The following is a 24,579-nucleotide window of genomic DNA, read 5'->3' on the forward strand; positions in this document are numbered from 1 at the left end:
GTCTGACCCACATCTTAAAACAATCCGTATCAGCTACAGCTTCACTGTAACAGGTCACTGACGCTGCTTTTCAACGGCAGAAAAGCTAAATCATATGCATTTTAATTCATCTGACTCTAATGTACGCCAAAAAACAAAAGCCTTGATGTCGAGCTCTTCCACACAGATCTACAAATTCGGCGAAGGGAGACTCTCTACAACATAATTTCTTCCTGAGCCAACTCAAAAAGACTCCCATTAAAGATATCCCGAAACCTCCGTCCCCAGACGGACGATTGCATCGGGCTGTCTCCACACACACACACACACACACACACACACACACACACACACACACACACACACACACACACACACACACACACACACACACACACACACACACACACACACACACACACACAGCCGTATTCCTTGAAATGATTTGCATTATTCATCTCTTAGCGATGTCATGCGTTGTGGCTGACCCCGCCACATCACAGGAGCACCGGCTCGTGGATGGATTCTCACGCTGCCTGTCGCAGCAGCTGATCTGAGGGGGAATTCAACTGCATCAAGCAAAGAAGGTGATGCAGCTCTAATGGATGCTGAATCACGTGACTGCTGGGATCAGGGGGGTACGGCGCACGCTCAGAAAAAACGCTGATGTCCCCTTTGCTGACGCAGTCACAGCGTGGGACCCCCCCCCCCTCCTCAGAACACCAAAACGTTCTTTCAGCGCCTCTGTTTGAAATTCATAACAAATGAGAGCTTTGCTTATGGAGGCGCCTTTACTTGTAGATACTGTGAATTAACAAAAAACGGGCCAACTGGCTGGCATGCCAGGGAGTGACTGCTCTCGGTTCTGAGTCTGACATTTAAACGATTATGCAACAGGTCTAGTACTTGCAGAAGCAAACCCCTATAACCCCTATGCTATAGGGTCCTTGTTGTAATACACAGCATTTTAGATGAGGCCAAACAGGGGGTGGGGGGGGGGGGGGGAGGATGATGTCACGAGTCCGTAAATAAGGGTCCTTTTTCACGGGCACTGCAGAGACCAGGCGGGTGTGGTGACTGCATGAGTAGGCGCGCAAAACGCTCCTCGTGAGACCGTGAATGTGGACGTTCCCCTTGTGACAGCCGTCCACCATCGCCATGACTACCTCCCTACTTGTCGGGACGTGTCTCGGAAGTTCAAGTCATTCATCCGCTACCAGGGAATTTAACACAATTTTATTTTTATTTTTGTTTTCCCCCCATGCCGACAGCCACAAGGTGCCCACTGACGGCGCGCCGCAGCCAAAAGCCCGTGTCTCATACACCAATACATGCACAATGACAATCTGACAACAGTTTAGTATTCTCCAGACACCTCCCCACCCCCCCACCACACACACACACACACGCACACGCACACACACACACACACACACGCAGCACCCCGTGCCGTTTCCCCACGCCGCCGCTTTACCTCCGTGCCCCACTCTTTCTCATTCCTATGCGGCTTTTTTTTTCTTCTTCCCTCTCCTCTCATCCGAAGCAAGCTTATTTCCACACACGAACCACAACGGAATTGAACAGCGGCTTCTTAAAATATGCAGCTATAAAAAAATGAAAAAAGGCAACTTGAAAAGCAGCGACATCTCAAGCACAACACTTTCTTTTTTTGTTAAATGCATGCTCTACGGAGAACTGACCTCCCAGTCTAACGAGTCCCACTCTTCGGTAAACATCCGGAGGATTTCTTTTCATCCAAAAAAGAGCGGACCAGGCGCAGCGGCTCTACGGAGCGACTGGGCGATGCGATGCCATTGCGCTTTTATCCTCATGAAATCAATGTGAGCGGCGGGACGTCGTCAGGAGAAAGCATCTCGGCCCGGCGTCGAGACACAAGAATGAGCGACGCTATGCTTTACAGTCCAACATGTTGTTTTTTTTGGTGTGTTCTTTTTTTTTTTGCGATGGTTGCGACTAATTAGCACACCACTTGCGCTCGGAGGCGAATAGCTCCTGACAAGGCGCTCCTTCTCTCGCGCCTCGCTGCTATTTCAGCTGCTGCTGTGCTGCCTTTTTTGAAGAAAAAAAGAAAAGAAAAAGGTGGCAGACTATACAACACACGCAACTTCTCATTTCCAGGATATAGAGAGGGGGAGGGGGAATTTAGCGTAGCGCATTACTCCAAAGCCAATAAATCCCCGTAGCGCATTTGACAAATCCTTCCCCTCTGCTGAGGAGCAACACTAAAGGATGCCGTTAAAGGTCCCCTGCACGAAGTGCCTCTTAAAACATGTGACTCCATCTATTCCGTGGTGGTGGTGGTGGTGAAAAAAAAGAAAAGGAGATTCATTTGATCCATAAAAAGGCCCTAAGCAGTGGGAGACACTTTATGTGGGTGGGAGGGGTGGTGGAGGGTGGGTGGGAGGGGGCATGGTGGGTGCTATACAAATGAATGACACCGTACACACCGCACGGCAGACTACTCACCATTAGCACGGCAAAGTTATTGTGGTGGGTGCAGTGAATGGTGGTCGTGTTGCCCCCGGAGCCCGTTATGTGGCAGCCCTCTGCCCTCCAGCCGCCGTGTCCATCCAGCAGGTCAAAATCCCAGTAGGCGGCGGTGGGGTCTACACCCAGCGCGAAGTGCCTGAGAGCGATGGTAACGGAGTGCACGGCGCTCCCGAGGCTGCACCCATCTGTACGGAGGAGAGGTGTGGGGGGGGGGGGGGGGGGGAGAAAAGGCAAGACATTCAATTAAGGAACCCAAGTGGAAAGTCTGTAAGTGCTATGTGGCCAAAAGAGGAGCGTGGACACGGGCGCGCGCGTCCGACATACAAAACACGCGCGCGCGAGCCTCGCGTAGACATCGCTCAAGTGTCAGACGGACTGTTGCGTTAAGTGTGGCACGTGAACTCAAGATAGGAAGTCTTTTTTTTCCAGAGTGCATCAGTGAAGTGGAATGTGACGTGGACGCTCGTGCGCTGAAATGAAATTACAGAAAGTCATTGATTTGATTTTGGCAACAACACGCACGCTTTACGGCTGCGAAGCTCGTGTGTCAACATGTTGCGCAGAGCAAACTGGATAGACTGTGCGTGTGTGCGCGCGCGTGTACGCATGTCGGTGATACAGTGCTGCGTTGACATCACGGGCATGATGGTAGCAATGGATTTCCTCTTACCTAATTTGGTGAAAGCAACTGGTGTCGAAACGCTCCTACGCTTCCCATCGTCGGCGAGATTTGACGAATTCCCCGTGCAAGGGAAGAGTTTCCCATTGCGAAACACGATGAACTGCAGCCTGCAAGTGGAGTTATCAACAGATTGCAACGCAGAGGAGGAGATAGGCGTACCAGCCAGCGGTAAATGGATTGAGGCGACTGCCACTGAGTTCTGCGGATGGAACAAAAAAAAGAAAAAGAAAAAAGAGAGAGTAGAGAGAGAGAGAGAGAGAGAGAGAGAGAGAGAGAGAGGGGAAAATAAAAATTAAATAATGTCTACGAGATGCGCAGGGAGGGAGGAAAAACACAAACTCCCGTAAAAAAAGACTGACAATTGCTTTCCCTCTCCGGGAGCGGAGGCGACCATAGACGCAAGTGACCAAGGGAATGAGAATCACGTTTGAAGCGCTCTAGTGCGCCTATTTGGTCAGGCTCCCTGCCGCAGAGGTGGAAATGGTTCTTACCATTTCAGCTTGAGGGCACATCAACACTGCAGCTTGATTTAAAGAGACAACCGGTCTGACTTTATCTTTTTTTTCTCCGACTATAAACACCAAAGAACCCCCGAAAAAAAAAAAAAAACACATCCCTGGCAACATTTGGGGGAAAAAGGTTTCTAGGAGAAAGGCATGGCTTGGGTATTTCAAGGTGTAGGCACTCGCCCTCTTTGAGCACAAGTCAATCCAAAGTGATCTTGTAAACTTGTTTTTATTTCTGTAACTGCAAGAAAAACCCCTCGAACAATCCCATGTGCAGCCCAAAAAACAAAAAATCCCCATTCAAGACCCACAACCTGTAGCTGATCATGTTGCATGTTGACATATTAGCGGTCCGGAGTCTGTGCCCTTCCTGTCCTAAGAAAATCTGTTCGAAAAATCAGGAACCATCCCTTTGGAGCCGCACCATAACAGCTGCAGGAACTTTGCCACGTGCTTTAGTGAATTAACGCCCCTGCTGGACAGAAACGTTCAAGGGTGTGTGGACCGGTGACTGGCTGCACTTAGGACGGGACAGGCAGCACTTAACCCCGCCGGAAGATCAAGTTTAATAACAACAAAATGCCTCCAAAGTGCCACTGTCAGCATATGCGACCTGCACATGTGGCCACGCACTCCACTGCATTCCATCTGCTGATATAACTGCACAGGCTCTGATGGGCTCAATGTTTCATGTACATACACATTAGAGAATTGGAAATACAGTGTGCTTGCCGTGGCAAATAAACACTCGTTTTTTGAAAGGAAAGGCTTCTACACACATGATCTCAGTTGTGATTTATTCAGAAAAGTGCTTATCTTCATGTCAGTGACCATCATAGTTATAAAACACGTCAGTGTCCAAACCAGACTGACATTCTGACACAACAACGTAACTTAAAGACTTGACTTAACAATGTAACCTAAAGACGTAGCGGAACAAGATAATGTAAATTAACTTCACAATGTAATGTAACAACATAACAATGTAGCGTAAAAACTCGGCGACACAACGTAACAAAACAGAGCAACGAAACGTAACAAAAACAACATAATGAAACAATGTCATGGCGCAATGTAAAGTTATAAACATAAGTAGCGTAAATAAATAACCAAAGTAAATAACCCTAAGCAGACTTTCTGACTAAATGTGACTCGCATCACAACATCACTTAACAACTGTACCATTAATGTCTACTTTTGGTTTACCACGGGACACGAACAGTGGCCTTCTGGGTGAGAGTCCTGTGTTTGTCTGACCCTCCCACCTATCCTGAGAGGTCTCTCTCCCTCGTTATACTCGCTATTATACCACGTAACGTTCAGTAGCAGTCGCTCAACACATGACGTACAATGCCAACGTTTCTTTTTTTTCTTGAACAGATTCCTTGGAAGAAGCATTGACGCTGTTCCTTCAGTCAGTGGAGAATGACGTTGGTGACGGGGGCTGATGACGTGTCCATGGTAAACGATTGTGTTCCACGGTCGCTTTCCAAATCAAGTTTGTTTTGCTTTCAATCACATCACCCGACAGTGTGAGGGGATCAGCGCTCTGGGCCTTTAAGGGGAGGGAAGCGTCCTGACCAAGAGGGATGTGGATGCCCATAAAGTGCCCTTACAGTTAGTGGGGAGCTGCTTAGTCAGACGTTCAGCCCAATCAATGTCGAACAGAATTTCTTAATCGAGTCAAACAAGAGCTCCTTTGTGCGTTCTGGTGTTGTGGTGTTGGTTGAATGTGGTGCGGCCCGACGATGACCTGCTTCGATACAAGACTCCGGGTCTTTTTGATCCTGGAAAATAATTCTATATATCGGTGAAAGAGCAACAGCGTGCTTCAGCACAATTCCTCGACATTATGCCCACCGTGTGTTGGGAGCCAGTGCTGATTTTACAGCAATGGGTTGGTTCGCTATTACTTTCTGCATTGACTCGCTCTTGAAAGGCTATTGATTTCCGTGTGTGTGTGTGTGTGTGTGTGTGAGAGAGGAGAGGTAGAAAGACTTGAGAGAATCCCTGCCTTGAAATTGATGTTGCATCATTTCCTTTCTCCACACAGCTCGAGCTCGGCAGTCTGTATTCCGAGATGTCGTAGAATACAGACATCAATAGATAGAGGTGGGGGGGGGGGGGGGGGGGGGAGTCAAACGCAGGGGCCAGCGCGCTGTCCGAGGGGTCCCTTCTCATACGGCGAACACAGAATGCCAGGTGACCTCCACGGTGACGGCGGGGGGGGGGGGGGGGGGGGGGGGGGGGGGACGTTTTCGAGGCATAGCCCTACAACTGTCAAGGGAGTTCACAGGTAGGACCCAAACGTAAGACCACAGGAGACAGAAGTTAATATTAACAGGTTTTATTTAGACTGTGCGTGCAGGTGTGGAGCCCGTGGTCCGACACCCGAGTGGCAGATCGACGGTGTGAGGCCCGTGGCTCGACACCGGAGGGCTGGCAGCTGGACGGCGAGTGTAGTCCGTTTAACACAAGGCGGGCAGAGCGGCGGCGTGTAATCCGTAGACCACAAGGAGGGCAGAGCGGCGGAGTGTAATCCACAAACACAAGGAGGGCAGAGGATGCCACGGGGTTCCAGCGGGTGAAAGACGGCACGACCTGACAACCCCACACTGCAGGACCAGAGTTTATATAGAGACAGCAGCCTCATTAGTGGGCCCTGAGTCTGGTGTGTCAGGCTGCAGGAGGTGATCGGCTGGAGTGTCCTCAGCTGTGCACAATCAAGGGTGCGGCCATGGGAGGTGTCAGACAGGGATCCTGGATCCTAACAACTGGCATAAAATAAATCTTATCTGGCCCACTTGTCTCCTCATCTCCTTCTACGTCTTTTATCCTCTTTTATGTGGCACAGCAGAGGGATTTACAGCCCAGAGGGTGCGCTGTAAGCCACAGCGTACACAAGGCGCCGTTCCCGACGACAATATGTTCCTCCCGAAACCGCTACGTTTCCTGGACCCCGAGGACCTCGCACTTCAGAGTTGATTTAGCTGGTTGTACCTCAGCCGTCTGACCTTCCTCCCCGCCCCTCTTTCCAACAGGGCGGCATGCTGTAGCCTTAGTAACCACAATCACGCGCTCCCCTCCATCTCTCGCTCAGGCCTCAGGATAATCCTCCCCCCCCCCTTTTATTTTTCTTTCTTCCCTCCACTTCTTCCTTTCCTTACAGAGGGCATCCAGGTGAATGTCAGCTCCTATTTCCTAAAGCTGTTTCCTCTCCTCCACCTCCCTCCCTCACCTGCTCCTTGATGCACGGCCCTGCTCGACAGAACCACAGAGCTGCAAAAAAACAACAAACAAAAAAACAGCCTGCAGGGCAAAACACAACAGCGCTGTTTGACCCGGGCAGCCACCAAATCACAGCATAAACATCACGCTCAAACATGGCTCCTTGACTTCAGAGAGAGGGGGGATTACTGTCGGTGTGTTTAAGACAAAGAGGGGGGAAATTAAGAGCCAGTGAGTGTCTTTATTGCGTAATCCAAAATTAGAAAAAGCTACCGCTTTGTAGATATATCTGTGGAAGAGATAAAAGTATTTATTTGCGCAGGCGGCGGCTTGAGAAATTAACTATAAATGAAATGAATTTGGCTCAAAGGGCGGCCCGCTGAGCTCGGCCCTCGCCTGAGAGGAACTGCTGACGAGCGCGATGGCAGATTTGCATAATTCTTTTCCTTGTAATCATCGGCAGTCCTGTCAGAGCGGACGTGACTCAAAGACGCGGTGACCATGACAAATAGGTCGACATCGGGGAAACTTCGGGGGGGGTCAAGACGGCTCCGGAGTCTGACAGTAAATCACAGTATGCTCTTGAAGCAAACATTTGGCGAGGCCCCGGACTCTACTGCCGGAGCTACTTTCTGGAGGTTTGCATTCGTGCCGACCGGCCGTTCAAAACCCAGACAAAGGAAAACATAATTCCACAGAAGTGATTGCACAGAAATGATTCCACAGAAGTGATTGCCACGGCTGCGGCTTGGAAGGCCCGTTCCTCTTGAGCATTGTTACGCTGTCGTGTTTGTTAGCGTCGCTTATCAAGAGAAATTAAACACGGCCCTATACGGTTGCCATGCCAACAGGAGTCTGTTTCCTGCAGACGGGTGGTGTCGGTCAGTGTTTGGGGTGGGGGTGGGGGGGCATTTGAGCGGATTTGAAGCAGGAAATCAGGCTCTTTGGAGAGGCAGAGATGTGCTCCGGCTGCCTGCTCGACTCTCCTCAGTCGGCTCCGTCTCAAGCTGCCACTTCACAGCGGCTCGAGTCCGGAACAGAAACCTGCACAGAGGCCGCGACAGATGGACGACGCCGTCTGATACAAACGGCACAAACGAATGGATTTCATTTACTGTGCTTAAAAGCATAACTACCATATTAGCCGCGGGGTGATTAATAATGAGCCAGCTTTTTGAGACAAAACAGATCTTAGAGAGGGGGGGGGGGCGGATTCACGGCATTCATTAATACAAACACACAGAAGCTCCAATGTCAGCTTCCCCCGTATCCACAAATGTTTGCCTCATCAGCCTGCCGATGCCACGTCAGTGTAGCCTACGTGTCCATTATTAGTGGAGGCAGAGACGGCTGTGACTCAGTGCACAGAATGTCTCCTGAAAGCACATATTTTCAGGCAGCACTGTAATGATAAGAAACAATTTGGACACACACAAAGAGCAGAAAAACAAACAAACAAAATGATTGCATTCCTCTGAGTCATCTTCCATGTATTCTTAAAGGGCCAGTTCCACCAAATCGCAAAATAACATACTCTAACTTGGCGGTATCAAGTTACGCAAATGGTTTGTGATTAATGAGCAGAGAAGTATCCTTGTAGCCAGACAGGTCATAATGATTTTAAAGGTCCAATCTCAACATGTTTAAAGACACTGTAGAATATATTGCTTTGTTCTTTATCCGTGCGTGACAATTACACAACAGTAAAGTTCGGGAGAGATCGTGGTGGTCAAAAGGAACTCTGGTTAGGTTTGTGCAGCTGAATCACTTGGTTATGGTTCATTAAAGAGATAATGTTAATAAAGAACGCACACCGGCCTCCGGCATTAAAGTTCTATACAAAGAGCAAACCACTTCCTGCAGTGGCACTCAACTTTGGCGTAGGATGATGAATTGCACCAATTGTCCAATATGGATGTAATTTTCAGGGATACGAGATTGTGGTTGCTTCTGAGTTTTTTACAGTAATGCTCGAATTAAGTCACATTGACCTCCACTGTATTAGCTCGCTTCTGATTTGACAGATTTTCCAGCGATTCAATTTGGTCCGTTTTTGTGATCGCTGACGGTCGATTCCCAGTTGGGAAATAACGAAGCCAATCAGAGCTGTGTGGGCCGGATTAAGAACAGGAACATAATCTTCTTGTACCAGAGCCAGTACAGTAGCTTCAGACATGACACAGACACAAAGAATGGTGTGTGTGTGTGTGTGTGAGGGTTTAATGGTGAAGAAGCGTAGCACTGGGCCCCTCCCACCCCTGCTTTCACTTGTCGCCTCCCATAAATCAACACTAATTATGTGGTCTATTCCACACAGGTGTAAGGGGGCGTGGCTAGGGGGGGGGGGTGTTCGTGAGGAGATACAGAATAATAAGGTGGGAGCCAGGAAGCCTTCTGAAGAAAATACCCACATTTAGTCTCCCGTGTCTTCTTATTTGGATATGATAGATAGATAGATATGTACTTTATTTATCCCCAGGGGGAAATTTGTATGTTACAGCAGCAAGGCACACCAATTAGCAAAGTAGCAGAGTCACCAAAAATATTAAGTGCACAAAATGCACAATAGAATAACAGAGTAGGCCAAATTAAATATCAGAATATAGAATATATAAGATAAAACAACAAAAATGCACAGTATATACAATGAAATAGAATAGTGTTGAATTATCTGACTAGGTGAAGAACAGCAGTGCAAAAGTCAACCCCAGCAAACAACAGTGAAGCGGTGTGTAGTTATGTGGAGGATGCTCTGGCCAGAGCTGTTTTATTGTAAAGTCTTATAGCAGAGGGCAGGAATGTTCTCCTGTATCTGTCCTTGTGACAGCGGAGCAGGATCAGTCTGTTGGAGAAAGTGCTCCGCTGTCCCTGCAGGAGGTGGTGGAGAGGGTGATCCGGGTTATCCAGTATGGATAATAGTTTCTATTGAGTCGTCGATATTCCAGAGGGGGGTTTCTACAACCTGGAGAGGTAAAACCCAAACCACATGGCACCACTTGGACTATTGGAGAGAATGTGTTGTTTTGTTATTTGGATGAGCCAACCCTTTAATACAATTCCGTCTTTATTGTATTTGTTGGAAATATTTGACTCAACCTCAATTTACAATTCAGTGAAATTCCACTTGAGTTGACACACTGACTGAAAAGGGATTGTGTCTCGGTGACAACAGGTTTCCTCTCAATATGAGACAATATGAGCACATTAATAATATTCCTAAAGTGTGTTTTCTGTTTTTTTCCAGATAGCTCACTGTGTTGTGAGGACTCAACAGTGAAAACATGACACGTGTGTCTCCTTTCTCTCAGCGTTAATGAGCATTAACTAAATAACATTCTTATTCTTGTCCACTCGAGGAGAAGAATCGGCTCTGCAGACAGAGCCGATGAGGAACCCACGAGCCTGCTATCTATTCATGTATTCATCCGCTCCTCAACCGTTCATTCCTGCTTATTCACCAACATGCTCACTCTGAATACTGCTGAAGCAGCTATACTGTAATTGGCCCGATTGTGAGTAAGGCTGCATTGGCCTGACTGGAATCCCCCCCCCCCCCCCCCCCAAAAGAAACGAGTCAGCGTCCGGTCAACAACATTATCCAGTTTTTTACCGTGTGGCTGAGAGATGATTTCACACGCACGGTCACATGGTCCTTCTGGAGTCGGTCCAGCTCGTGTTTTACTATCAAATGTTTTCTCTCCCGCGCTCACGCTTCTGAAGCGTGATTGAGCCGCGGGGCAGAGAGACGGGATTAATGGCCGGTCATTTGGTGCAGCAATAACAGTTGGCCGTCACACAAAGTGGGTGAGCGAGCGCTGCCCGTAGAGGTGAGACGCAGTCGTCGCTTCGGATCGGGCCGGAGGGGACAAACGTATGAGCTCCCCTTGATTCAGTGCATCTGAGAGCTCTGGCTTCTCTCGGTTGCTATTGAAACAGACATAGATCACAGTATTACTGATGCGTAACGATTCAGTAACACTTTCTCAGTGCGACACCCAGACCAGGCGCCAAGAGGAAGTGACTGATGGGGCTGGTAAAATATTGCGAGGGAGAGGGGGGGGGGGGCAAAACTCAAAAAATACATTTACTAATCAGGGCACTAAAATACGAACGTCTCTCTTCAGTACCATAAGAAGCAAGCAGGCTGCCGTGGGTAACGGTGACCAAACCCTCCTCCGATATCAAATGTCACAACTCGTCCGTCCCTCGCAATTCGGTCGGGACTGTAGATTGAACCAGAAAGGTGTGTATTCCACTCCAACAACATGATTAAAGTAGATCTCCATTTGAAGAGAGAGAGAGAAAGGGGCGGTGGAGGTAGAACAATTGCGGTCTCTTTGGGCCTTTTTCAGATTGTAATTTGAGATTCGGCTCGGAGGTGAAATGAATGTGAACTGGTGTGTGCGTGTAGGTGTGTGCTTGGCAGATTGAATCATTCAATTCGTTTTCGGCGGCTGTTTGATTTGACGAGCGTGTGCCGTTTATGACGATCTCTCCATTTTCTGGCGAGCCGGGGCCGAGTATTGATCCCGTAAACGTCTGCCATCAGACCGCTTGCAGTCGGAGGTGAACTCGATAAATTAGCCTGGAATGAAATAATTATGCAACACAAACACACACAGATGGGATCTGTGCATCTCGTGTCCTGTCCATGTGTATGAGCCGAGATGTGTTGGACCCACAGTGCCTCCTCCCATGTGTGACTCAGTGGCATGCAGGTATAGTAAGAGCCGTCTAAGTGTCTCCATGGTAACCTGCCTATGAATCCGAGTGACTTAACACTGTCCCTCTACAGTGGCAGAGCAGGGCGCTTCACATGTTGAAGTGCCTTTACATCAGCATGAGTGTGCATGACCGCGGGGAGCTAGGGGGGGGGGGTCATTCATCTGCATATATAATTACATTTGTACAGCTGATTTGCTCAACCTTCCTGGGAAAGGGCGAGTGTGAGCTCGATGACGCAATACATAGAGCGGCCCGAGCCGACAGGATTTCTCCTGCGAGGTGGCACGTCGTCCCTCCTCATCGTACCTACACACACCTGGTGTTGTGTAAAAGGAACGAGGAAGAGCGGAGCTTTGGAGATGAATCGCCTCCACGATGCAACCGAGCCGACTGCCTTCCGAAGGCTGGAATGAGAACATTACACGGCAAATCATCATAAAAAGCCCTCGCATCATAATGACGTGAAGAACGATCAGGGAGCGCTTCATGCTTTCAAAAGAAAAGAACAAAGCCATTTGGATAATCAAGCAAAGCAATGTCCAACATAAAAATGTTCAAATTCTAAGCTTAGCTTAAATGTTTTGCATTGTCCGGAGATGCGATGGTCTCATTTTCGGATTTGACTTCCTTGCCTGGAAAATGCCCATGGGCAAATCTAGCGGATCTGGGGAGGAAATGAAACCATATTAATCCCTTCCTGCTAATCCTGCCGCTGCACCAAATAAAACCGTAATGGCTTTGGTGGTCATTTTTTATCTCACAGGGCTGATGATGAACTCACTGGCTAAAGTGACAATCTCATTCCCGGGCCTGTGGCATTTTAATTACACTTACTATATTACGTTTGTTTTGCCTGCATGTCTGATGTTATCGCAAGTGGTCTGCGAAGGCACAGTCATGATACCTTTGAGCTCGAGGCATGTGAATTCTTTCAGAGCACACACCTGTAAAAGACGGGGAGGCGTAACAGAAAAGCTACTGGTTGTAGTTAAAGGTTGTGCTGGACAGTTGCAGCACACGGATGTGTGTAAGTGTGTAACTGTGATGCAGCGCAAGCCGGTGGGGAAAAAGTGAGAATAAGTGTATTCACCAAACCAAACCCACCCAGGATGACGCTCCCGCCCACTGGGCTTAGTCACGTAGCATTGGCTTTATTAAAACTCTAGCCTCCTCACTTTTTAAAGTCTTGTTTCTTCCCACAATCACAGCTGGACACATCATTATTTACTTATCTACAGCGAAGAGACTGATCCATTAAAAAATACTGACTCCATAATATTGCTAAGTACACTAACTTCTGTTCTGCACCTCTTCAAAGCTTTAAATCCCCAGTGGTTGATGTTGAATGGCGACTAAGGTTTAGTTCAAGTTTACATGATGCTTGAACTCGAGGTCTTAATGGGTCCACTCAGTTCCTGTAGTATCCAAGACCTGACTCAAGTTGGGTGGGTCCAAATTCTATCCGTTGTAAGCTAGACCTCATTGCCGTGGGTCTTGGTCGTTGATAGGTGGCGCATCCTGCCTCAGTCTTGGACTCGAGCCACATGACTTGCGTCATGAATCCGATGACTTGACTTGAGGCTTGGGTAGGTTACGTTGGAGAAACCAGCAAGAGTACGCTAGATTTGGAAAATGATCCGACCGAAAAACCCAGACCAGCAACTCTTTTCCAATGAAAGCGGCGAACAGCACCAGCTCCAAAAACCGCTGCCAGTGTTGGTGGGCCATTGCTACCTTTGGGTCTGTTCGGTCCGTTTAGGACCAGATGGAATCATCCTCTATCTTAGACCAGGTGTGACTGTCCTCAGTTCCTTCAGCTTCATTCCTCTGTGTCAGGCAGTGTTGGCTGTAGGTCACCTGTGTTTGAGCAGCACCCAGAGCCCAACATTCAGTCACTGTGGTTAAATGGCAGAAAAAAGACTTGAAGGGTAAAAGTATGCCATGTGGCCTGTGCAGACAACTGTATAGATTACAAAAATAAGCCTATCTGCTCTGACAGACTAATGTGTGGACAGGTCTCAACCTGAACTGCTGTTGTCCTCCATGAAGGCGCACGCTACTGACTTTTCAGTCACCTTTGAAGGAGTCGCTCGACATGTCAGGAGATAATCTTACAAGATTTCTTGCTATGAGTTCAAATTAGGAGCCTTTGATGACGCCAAATCATCCAGGATGTCCCATAAAACCACAAATTGTGGTTTTACACTTACACTGAAATACGAACTAGTACTACACATCTGTAGTACTCTTGGTGTAAACACTCTTGGTGTAGTCCCGCCTCCTACGCTTTCACTGGCCAGGGTGCTGCACACGTGGTTGCTCGGGTACGTGACACGCTACGGGCAGCTGGTGTCCAGCAGTCTCGCTTCGCTACAAAAAAACAGAGCTAACGGCTAACGTTAACGGAGGTTGCATTGAGTTACACTGGCATGCGTTCACACTCAATTCAGTAAAATTGCTTGAACAAAACAAAACAACAATGTAGCCATGTATCGGCTGATATAGCTTATGGTGTCAAAAACAAGATCGGGGCATCTCTACTCTGGGATTAAGCAAGATTCTTTTGTTGATTTTTCTCCTCGTTCAAATGTAATTCTCTGAGTGAAAGTTACACATTTGTTAATGTATCAAGCATGTTTTTCGCGTAACGCATGCACTTTTGATGTGTTTGTCCATAGTTGCCGTTTGGCATTTATTGGAGAACTCTTGCGCCTCAAACGCACATCCCTTTAATCGATCCGTTGAAGCATTACCAGAGTAGTTGTTGACGTTTAGCCTTTCAAAAACAACAGTACAGCAAACAACACTGCCGTCATACGAGGACCTCTGCACTTTTCTCTGCTCACTGGCCCATGTGAGGAGGCCGGTCATCACCTGGGAATCTGCCTTTGTCACGGCGAAGGACGTCCTACGAGCGAGGCGAACGGCGTTACCACGGCTCTGCACACGTTACCACAGTGTTGGAAAGGAAGGAGCGAGCAGAGGGTAACTAGATGCTGCGGAATTCTACAGACTGTCCCTTTCCTTTCACTGACCTCTGGGTAATCCGGCACGTTTTCTTTATGTACTCTGTATTTGTCGGCGAGCACGTTCTGCTCGTCTTTGACCCCGGTCCACGGTCAAAATCTACGATTAACGGCCGCACCTGATAACATCTCCTGGATGTCAATTTATCAGGCGTTCACACAGTCAGTCGTGCCACGTCGCTGGAATAAACAGATGATTTGGATGGTGCAGCGCTAACTAGAGCCAATCTACCCACAGCACACACTCGTCCATCTACAGAGCCCCCCACTTGGCCCAGATTAGCATAAAACAAGAAGGCACACTTTGAAAATCCTGTCTCAAAAAGTGATTAGCTGGGATCCAGCCATGTTACCCAACGGGGAATTATTAGCCGTCCCACTTAGTGTACACAGTGACCACAGAGAGGAGTCATTCATCAGAGATTTGTTTTCACCGTGATTAGGAAACAAGCAGAGTGATGGTGTTAACAACCCACTGAGCTTTGTCTCATCGCCCCGTTTAACATATGCTTCAGAATGCAACAATCAACCTTGATCCCAGCGTTGGAGCCTTGCTAAAAAAAAGGTAGAACAAAGGGATTTGCAGCGATTGGCTTTTGATCGATTGTTGTGCTCGTTCCAAGTTGGAATCAATGATTCACCTCTCCAGCTTAGCTCAGGACTTTTTCACTGAAGAGTACCATCCATTCTTTAAAGACTCCACACTCTAGCATGGATGAAGTAAACTGTACATGCATACTGGTCAATTACTAATACATGTTAAAAAAAAAAATCATACATGTCAACTTGCCAATTGAGCTTCATCGACAAAATTTTATCTCAAATTAAGATTTTCCACGTTTACCAGTCACGTTTACATATGCGTCTGTCCAAAAGATCATCACTTGATAATTTTTTTCCTCTTGGACGTTTTGTGTCAAATTGACATAATTTGCATATGAATTCCTGAGTTATGGCCAAAAACGTTTTTCGTGAGGTCACAGTGACCTTTGACCACCAACATTCTAACTAGTTCGTCTTAAGAGTCCAAGAGGACGTTTGTGCTCCCGAGATGCTAGAACGGACGTATGTGGGGGCGGACAACCCGAAACACCACGCCTCCGCCCACTGGTGTCGCTGGCGTGATGGCATAAAAAAGCTCATTTGGACTTTGATGTGACTTTGATGTGTCATGTGTTTAATATAGTTCAGAATTTGCATGTTATTATTTGTTTTTCTAATATGCTCCTGTATGAGTTGCTTTGCTGCCAGTAGCAGTAGTAATTAATGGGTAAGTCATATATATTATTTACAAAATATTTAAACTGTAATTTGTCGACTGTGATCTATGTTGTTCTGTAAAAAGAATTGTCTGATCATCTGAAGCTATTGGTCAATTCAAAGGGAAATGTATATTTTAGGAGTAAAATATACATTTAGCAAATCTTCGGAGGATATGTTTGCAGCAGTGTCCTGAGAGAGCTCCTTGAACACCACAAGACAGCCAACTAAACACCGTAATGTATGCATGCACATACAGCACCTTGACTCCCCTCCCCAGTGTCAGACTGGAGGGGGATTCAGCTGTGGTAATGGTGGAGGGTGTGGGGGGGGGGGGGGGGGGGGCTCATAAACAAGCTCATTACTGCTGCCCCCTCTGTCCTGAGAGAGAGAGAGACATAGCTGTTTGCCTGTGATGCGTTTGACCCCGGGGCTACCGCTGCCGGTTATCTCGAGCCCCATCAGACTAAAGAGCCTGTCACGTGCCCCCAGCGACCGCCGCTATGTCCCGTGCATCTTAGGGACGGGAGCTAATTGGTCACTGAGTCCAACTCGGCCGCTCTCTTCAGAAGAGGTGAGCGCTGGGGGCGACCGTGGCTCAGCGTTACAGCGCTTTGAGTGCTCGGACGACGAGTAAAGCGCAACACGAGTCCATTTAGAACCCATTCACCATCACGGCGACAGATTTGACCCGAGCAGCTACGCTGAGCTCGGATTAACAGTCGATCTGGCTACTTAATAATGCTCCTCCGTTCAAGTAATATGAGGTTAGGTTGCCGTGTCCTTAAAGAGGTCGTCCTATAGATGACCATTAAAACATGAATGAAGTCCTTGCTGTCGGGTGAGTGAACTGCTTTTCCAACACATTAGTTGTCAATCGACTGAGGTCTTTCTTTGATTTATCTGTTGAAGAAGGTGAACTAAACTGTTCCTCTTCAGTTTCTAAAATATAAAAGGTATCACTCTCCGTGCAGTAGAGCTGAAACAAATGGGTGATTCATCGATTTATCATCAACAGAGAATCATTTAGATTCACAGCTTGTCAAATGTGATGATATTCTGTCTTTCCTTGAGTAAACTAAATATCACATGGGTTTAGACTGTCTGATGGACGACGGTCGGGTCGAGGCGGTGCGAGATGAAAAGACAACTCATAAAAGCAGCTCACCATTCACAGCCGACACAGAGAAACATTAGCATTCGTTTGGTGTCTTGTTTCTGGTGACTCGACCAGTGCAAGTACAATTTATTCTGCTATCAGCTCGGTTTTGATCTCCACCAGCTCCCGAGGGGGACATACCAGGCTCTGTAGCAGCTAAATGCTCCACTTCCTTCACCAGACTCTGCCTGTCTGCTGTCTGGCACTGGACAGCTAGCGTACACTTGGTTTATCAGAGCTTTAATACAGCTGGAAATCAGATTGATGATGGCTGAGTCGTCAGGAAAACCAGAACGATTTAAAACAGGAAAAAAGGGTTCTACTGAACTGAAGCGACCTGCAGAACGGTGATCATTTTCTGTGGGTTCTTCAGTACTAGTGACACTTTCCACGCTTCGCAAGGTTATTTGATTCACTCTTGGTCTCAATAATATTGATCAGTGCAGCTTTAAACCACAGCTAGCAACTTCAATCGCACAATGTGTCCAAACTGCAGACTATGCAGTACAATGATCAATGATAATGGTCGTGATGAAGACTCGACTGACATAAAACCTGTTTCATTTTGCTTCAGAAGTTCTGGGTTTTCCGTGTGTAGGGAGCCCTTTAGTTGTGCCTGTGCAGGGCGTGGCCGCTTTGGAGTGCATAGGAGCCCATCGCTCGAGTCCCAGTACCGCTACTTGCAGCATTGTCGGGGGCTGGGGGGGGGGGGGGGGGCGTGGCTGTATGGAATGCCCCTGTTCTGAGAGGATTGATTACTCGACCCCCGGTACTGCTGCTTCCAGTGCTATCGAGAACCGCTCATCTATTCAAAGGTTCGTGATATCGAACGTGTCACGAGTCCAAATTGCACCAAATTAAAGTAAACAGTTCTTGAGCTATGCGAAGGACACGCCCACATACACACAGACAGACGGAGATCCCTTGCTTTGTAGTTGAATGTGAAAAACACCTCTTTTCTTTTGGATGTCTATCAACATTTTTATATTTCGGTCTAATACAAAACCAAATACATGCGGGTACACACGCCTTATACAACGTGCACACGGACGGTGAATTCCAGCTGGGGCAGAAGAGAAGGGGATCTCAACAAAGACGAGAGAAGAGGAGCGAAACGTGCTGATGCTGCACTTGTGCTGCATCAGGTTAGCCATATCCACTTGTACAAAAAAAACCACAGTGTGGGGAGGCCGCAGGTGAGACAATGAGAAACCAGCTCAATGAGACCGTGGTGGTGATTGCGACATGTCTCCCTCAAACAAGCTGCTGGGAAGTGAGCTGCAGACCTCGCAGCCTCCAGGGAGATTTGTATGAGAATGGATGCTCGACAGCGGCTAGCACCAGCCAGACTTTAGTTCCACTGCAGGGATGGACCTGCCTTTCCACGTCAGTGCAAATGTAATTTTCACTCAGCTAAAAGCACCTCAGGTACTCGCTCGCCTCAGATCCCGGATTAAGGTGTGAGAGTTAGAGTCAGAGAGGGACGGCAGCGCAGAGACGACGCAAGAAATGAAATCAGTGTGCAGATGTGCACGCACGTGTGCATTCTGTAGAGCCGCTGTATCACCTGTGATGTTTCCCCATTTGATTCACTGCTGTCCTCCATCCACACAATACATACTCCACTGAGGCGTCAAATGTAATTTCCCACAGCCAATATCTTCCCCTTCTGATCTCAAAACCTGTGAGCACAGCGCCTGTAGCTTGTTTGCAATCACGTGACTATTATGACGCGCAAATTTGAGATGGAGGGCAGGAAGTGAAGAACATATATACTGCGCAAACTGGAAATGGAGGAAAGTGAATCCATAAAAAGGGTTGGTTGAACCTGGACGCAGCAGTTATCGGCAGAAAATAGAAACACATCTATGATGTGTGATCCCTACAAAATGAAGAAGATTTTTCCCACAACTTCACCGATTTTCCCGGTGTGGAGGTGATCGGCATTACAAATGACGTCCTCCTCCGCGTAATTATGAGTCCCACTGCTTTTCTTGGCAAAATCCACCCTCTGCAGCATTGAAGCACATTGAAGCGCTTGGTACCTCGCTAAGGTACCCGTAACCTGGTTGGTCGAGGTCCTATTTATTAATTAATTCATTTTTTTAAATGAAATAAAATGAAATGACTTGTTGAGAGTTTAGCTTTCATGATGCACGGAGGGAGCAATTAGCAGGAGGTGTCCCGACCTCCCCTCCTCAGAAAGCAGCAGATATTTAAAGGCCGTTGGATTGACGCGGCAGTAATTGCGGCAGTTCCCTATCTCCACCTCAGAACAACATTCCACCTTATCTCCATGACCTTCCATAGATAGCGCTCAGTCCCCGATCCCAGAGCAGGGGGAGAGAGAGGGAGAGAGAGAGAGAGAGAGAGAGAGAGAGAGAGAGGTGAACTGGATAACACACCACTGACTCCTCATGCAATCCCAAACACCGTCAACCTTTGTTGGCTCCCCGTGGGAACTGCAGCCTAGGTCTGTATCTACAAGACTTCACCTAACACAGTCTGCCATCTATCTTTTCTTTTTTTTTCTGGGAGCCACAATGTATCACATCTACCTTCTCATTAACAACTAAGGCTCCTTCCAGAGCTGCCTATCCGGGCAAAAGTACACTCCAGGGGCTGCAGGACCCAGATACATGAGCCCAGTGAGTGTAAACAGGCGCTGTCAATCAATGCTCCTGGAGGGGACGAGATTCTTATCAGTGTTACACCGTGGTGAGATATTTTATCTGCATAGTGTCTCTTTGCTGTGGCATGACGAGGGGGCAAATAATATATATATATATACATACGTTTTTATTGTTATTGGCGGAGTCCGCCACTCACGATTTGTATTAACTACACACAAATTCACAGGAAGGAGGCATTAACAGGTGATGATGCAAACATATAATCCAGCGTAACTGATGTAGTTTGACCTCAGCCTAAGTGTTTCCTGTTCACTATCCCTCCTGCTAGTTTACATCAAAAGTGTTCAACTGGCCACAAGGGGTGGCTTTTATTGTGAAGGAGTTACAGGAAACAAATGTATTTGTCAGTGTGGTTAGCACTGACTGCGACTGTTCATCTGAAATGCATCTACAAATAAAAACAATCGTGATTTTTACCATTTCTTTCTTCAGTTTTATTATTTTGCAGTGAGTAATGAAACGAGAAGAAGCAGCTGTGGTTTGTTTCGTCGCACTATTGACTGATAAAGTTGCTCTTCTGTGGTATTACTGACAAACTAGCTGCTCAAAATGAAATGTGAAACCTTAATGATTACAGCTATAACAATCAAATCAAATCTCAGTTTTAGGTTTAAATATATTGTTACATTGTAGACCTGTGGTTCATATTATAAAACAAATCAAATAGAGAGAAACATATGAAATTGGGCTATATTTATGTGAGATATGGTATTTCCAAGAAGTAAACAAAAACTCACAGTCCTGATTGAGTGGAGTGGCCCTAATTTGACCCTGTTAAATAGGATAGTGCCTCAATCAACCCGAAAATAAACAAGGACAACACCAGTAGTGCCTAGTGATGATAACCAAAGTCCTGCACTTGCAGTGGGAGGAGAGCAGCCTTGAAAAATCCCATTCAAATAAGTACTGAATAAGGAAATCTATGAGAAGGCCCGGACTGAATAAGAATGAGGGCAGTGGGATAAATATAGAACAAAGATACTTTTTGGAGGACAGATTTTCAAAGCCGGGTAAACTGAAAGTCTACAAAGAGGAAAAAAGTTCTTTGTCATGCTGTGTTCTGAGCTTTGGTTTCACCTGCATGTGACGCAGTTCATTTGCAGTGCTTTGTCACACCTCGCACGGCAACAGCTCATCTTCCACCACTGTGTGGCTCTTGCATGGGCGTGTGTGTGTCAGCTATTATGTTAATTGTCTGTTTACCGGCACGGTGCGACAACAGAAGGTTGTGGTTTTTTTTTCTCCGCGACATTATTCATGGGCCCGAGGAGAAGAGAGGCTCCATGTTTTGGCACTGGCTTGTTTTGTTTAGCGTCCCCTGTTACACGATCCCTAACACCCCCGCACCTCCCCCACCCCTCCACTCCACTCCACACATTAGAAATTCTTAATGGCCGCCCGCCCGCGCTCACTCACAACCCAAATCACGGCGGCTCTTCTCCCGCGCTGCGGGCGCGAGCAGCCGGATACAACTTCAGGTGGATCTCACGCTCTGTTTACAGGAACACGCTGATTAATGGAGATAATCAGATAACGGCTTTTAATGAATAAATTATGAGCGGCTGTATCGGGAGCAGTCAGATTTTTCTCCCCCAGGAGGCAAAAAAAAAACCCAACAAGAAAAGAAGGTTCTCAAAACGCTTCATATTCAGACGTTGTGTTAGCAGTCTTCAACAACAACGTGGTGAATGTGTACTTCAGCACATTTGTCCTCGAAGCTTGCCCGACACTTTTGGGTTTTAAATGTGATTCTTATTCGTGCTGTCTCTCACGTACACTGAATCGCTACAGAGAGAGGATCGGCCATTTCCATCGAGGTCACTCAGGTACAACAACAGGTGTGAAGTCGCTCACCCACGGCTAGAACAGATTGGCAGATTGGCATTTGATGTTGGTGCTCACCAATATCAAAAGCGGTTCAGCGTGAACCGAGGGAAAGGAAGGGGGGACTGAGCTGAAAATGAATGCGCCAACAATTCCAAGCCGCATCATCTGGAGCCAATTGTGCTAATTGAAAAGCTATCGTGAGTGTGGATGGCGGTCGTAAAAAATAAATATAAAAAAAGATGATCTGCATCAAGGGTGCTGTTGGAAGTGCACAGATGTGGATTGGGAGAGCTGGTGGCCGGTAGGATGGGTGGGCAGGAGGGAAAAACTGATTTTTATTGAACCATTAAATCCCCCAGCACCAAATGCAATTTGAAGGCCTTTTTTTTGTGGCTTTGCCGCCATTAGCCGCCAACAACGCCGTCGCTCCGGGGCCTGTCCGGATAAAAATAGAGCAGGAGGGACAAGGGCGAATCGGGAACAACACCGCCTTCGATCCGTGCAATCATGGCGGCGTTAACATTGGCCCCATCTGATTCCTTAATGTCGAGGCGAACTCAGGGGGGAGCTTCCAAATCGCATCACGGGGGGGGGGGGGGGGGGGGGGTGACACAGGTGGAGAGAGCGCGAGCCCGATGCCGCGGCGTGGTATTGTGATGGAGCGACAAGTGACGGATGGAGTAAAGGACAGCGGGCGAAGTGATACGGGGGGACAGATAAGAGTCTTGATTAGAGTGGGCGGGTGTGTGTTTGTTTAGGGATTGTGTGTTGGTGTGTGCGCGACCATGCGTGTGTGTGTGTAAAGCTCAGCCGATAAGTGCACATTGAGCGACAAGGGACAGGCCGCATCACCATGAAATGTAATCTATTAAAGCTTACCCCAGACAAGATCGCTACATCTAAATTCATCTCCCTCTGTCAGGGCCTGTTCTGTTCCTGGTGCTGCGGCGCCATAATGGCATGTGACAGTACATGTCCTCAGGAATGAGGAAATAAGAGATCTCCGTGTCATTCTCAAACAGCCGCTTGCCCCATGAAGACGCAGAGCAGCTGGGGAAACCCACCAAACAATGAGCACTGAATGAATACATTCCACTAGATACAGACCGGCATATACATATATCAGAGGATCACTCCTACTGTAGTAAGCTAGTTAGCCAGAAATGCTAACGTTTGTAGCTTAAGTTAAAGCGGCGAACACATTGGGTCACTCCATTCCTAACACTTCTGCTCATGTGTTTGGATTTTAGAAAGGCTTCAAAAGAAGACACCGCCCTCCAAACTCTTTACATGTTGAGTATTAATCCTAAAATAGTCCCACACACACTGCTGTAACGTGTCAAGAAGTCAAACCCTTGACAAGCCTGTCATGTCGCGCTGCGGTTGCTGAGCTAAAGTAACTATGTAAATTAACTTTAAGGTGTATTGTTAATAAAGTGGTAACGTCTAAGCCAGGTATTACGGTCACAGAACGGCGTGACATGTTGAACCTTTGTCCAATCACAATCAACCTTTGTGTAGTCATCTGACATTAAGGCCCGGAGTCTAGGTAGGCCCGCCACAGCTTCTTCATGAATCGAAAAACAGCAAACCCATATATTTCTACTCAGTATATTGTGTTCATGCACAGGTACTTCTGCTCCGAACTCTCTGTTGAACATCACCGTGTCTCTGTTGTGCAATAGAAGAATTCCCCCTTGCCTCGGGCAAAGACAACTGTAACTGTGTTGTATGAGGATGTTCCAGTGCCAAGGCCGTCTGACTGCTTGTTTTGGTTGCTGGCCGTTTGTTTTTCATCAGTCTGAGACCAAAATATCTGACACCAAAATGTCTGTAACATTGGCCCCCACCTTTGTTCCTTCTGTATAAAGAAAGCGCGTTCACTTTACACGGGGTTCTTCCACTGAGACTGTACGCATTCTGTTGTGATGATTGAACCGTCTCTGCGCAGAGAATACATATTGAAAAGACAACCTCTGGTTTTCGGTATTCTTTATTTCAGCATTAAAAGACTCACGCAAAGCGGGTCTAGGATTTTTCCGCCACACCCACCTTGAACGGTGCTTTGTGGGTGTGACTTTTTGCCGTGTCGTCACACTTCTAATCTATTCAACTTATGATTAAATTGTTTAGTTGAGCACAGAATTCTTCATAGATCTAGCCTCTTAATATTTGCTCTCAAAGTGCGACAGATTGATGCATTTAACTTTAAAATGTAGAAAAATGTTCCTCCGGGGTAACGTGCCCCGAGACCCCTCTAGAGGGTTCGAGGTCCACCTTCCACAGTCTCGCAAAATCCTGTGGGAGACACTGCGTTACGTCATGCAAAGCTCAATGCCCCTCCCACTTATATACAATGATTCTGGTGCCGCTGAACCCATCCTTGTATTAGGAACAGTGGGCAGCTACTATACAGCACGCGGGGAGTGGTTTGGGGCCCGGTGCCTTGCCCAAAAGGGACCTCAGCATTGCCCAGTACGCAAACCAGCACCCCCCCATGCAGCTTCCAGTTCACACTTGAACTTGACTCGAACCGGCGACCCACCGGTTCCCAAGACGAGTCTTAAGCTATGATTGGAGAATCTCTGTGCGGGGGAGGGGTTCAGCAAACGGCCAATTACTTTGGTGAGTCAAAGTGTATCATAAGAGATAGAGACGAAAGTTAAAAACCTATGAAGCAAACTGCAACAAAGTGGAATTATCATTGGAATCAGTTTTCCATATCATTGAGAGAGTCCTTACGTATCATGGAAGTGCACCTCTACTCCCATAATCACCTAGGTCTCCTCACATGTCCTCCAAAACCTGTTATTGAAAGGAGCAGCAGGCGGCAGCCACCTTTTTTTTCACCCTCCACCACCACTCGCTCCTCACCTTCTCCCCTTCCTATGGCCCTCTTTCAATGCATCCCACTCCGTCAGCCTGCCAGGCAGCGGGTTGCCTTGAAAACAATGCACCAATCATTGCGGAGCGCGCCCCCCCC

The 24,579-nt window shown here is 47.4% G+C and overlaps 1 protein-coding gene across 1 annotated transcript in view; it reads right to left on the reverse strand.

The window, feature by feature from the left end:
• The window catches only part of adgra1b (adhesion G protein-coupled receptor A1b), a 144,449-nt gene that overhangs the window by 47,985 nt on the left and 71,885 nt on the right, over positions 1-24,579 (reverse strand). Inside the window, exons 13-14 of the mRNA XM_079279793.1 lie at positions 3,161-3,371; positions 2,467-2,675 (exon numbers count right to left, since the gene is read on the reverse strand). Of these exons, the coding sequence (XP_079135919.1) occupies positions 2,467-2,675; positions 3,161-3,371 (420 nt within the window). The remainder of the gene's footprint in view (positions 1-2,466; positions 2,676-3,160; positions 3,372-24,579) is intronic.

This window comes from Melanostigma gelatinosum (genome assembly GCF_949748355.1).
Source record: "Melanostigma gelatinosum genome assembly, chromosome: 12".
Taxonomy (NCBI): Eukaryota; Metazoa; Chordata; class Actinopteri; order Perciformes; family Zoarcidae; genus Melanostigma; species Melanostigma gelatinosum.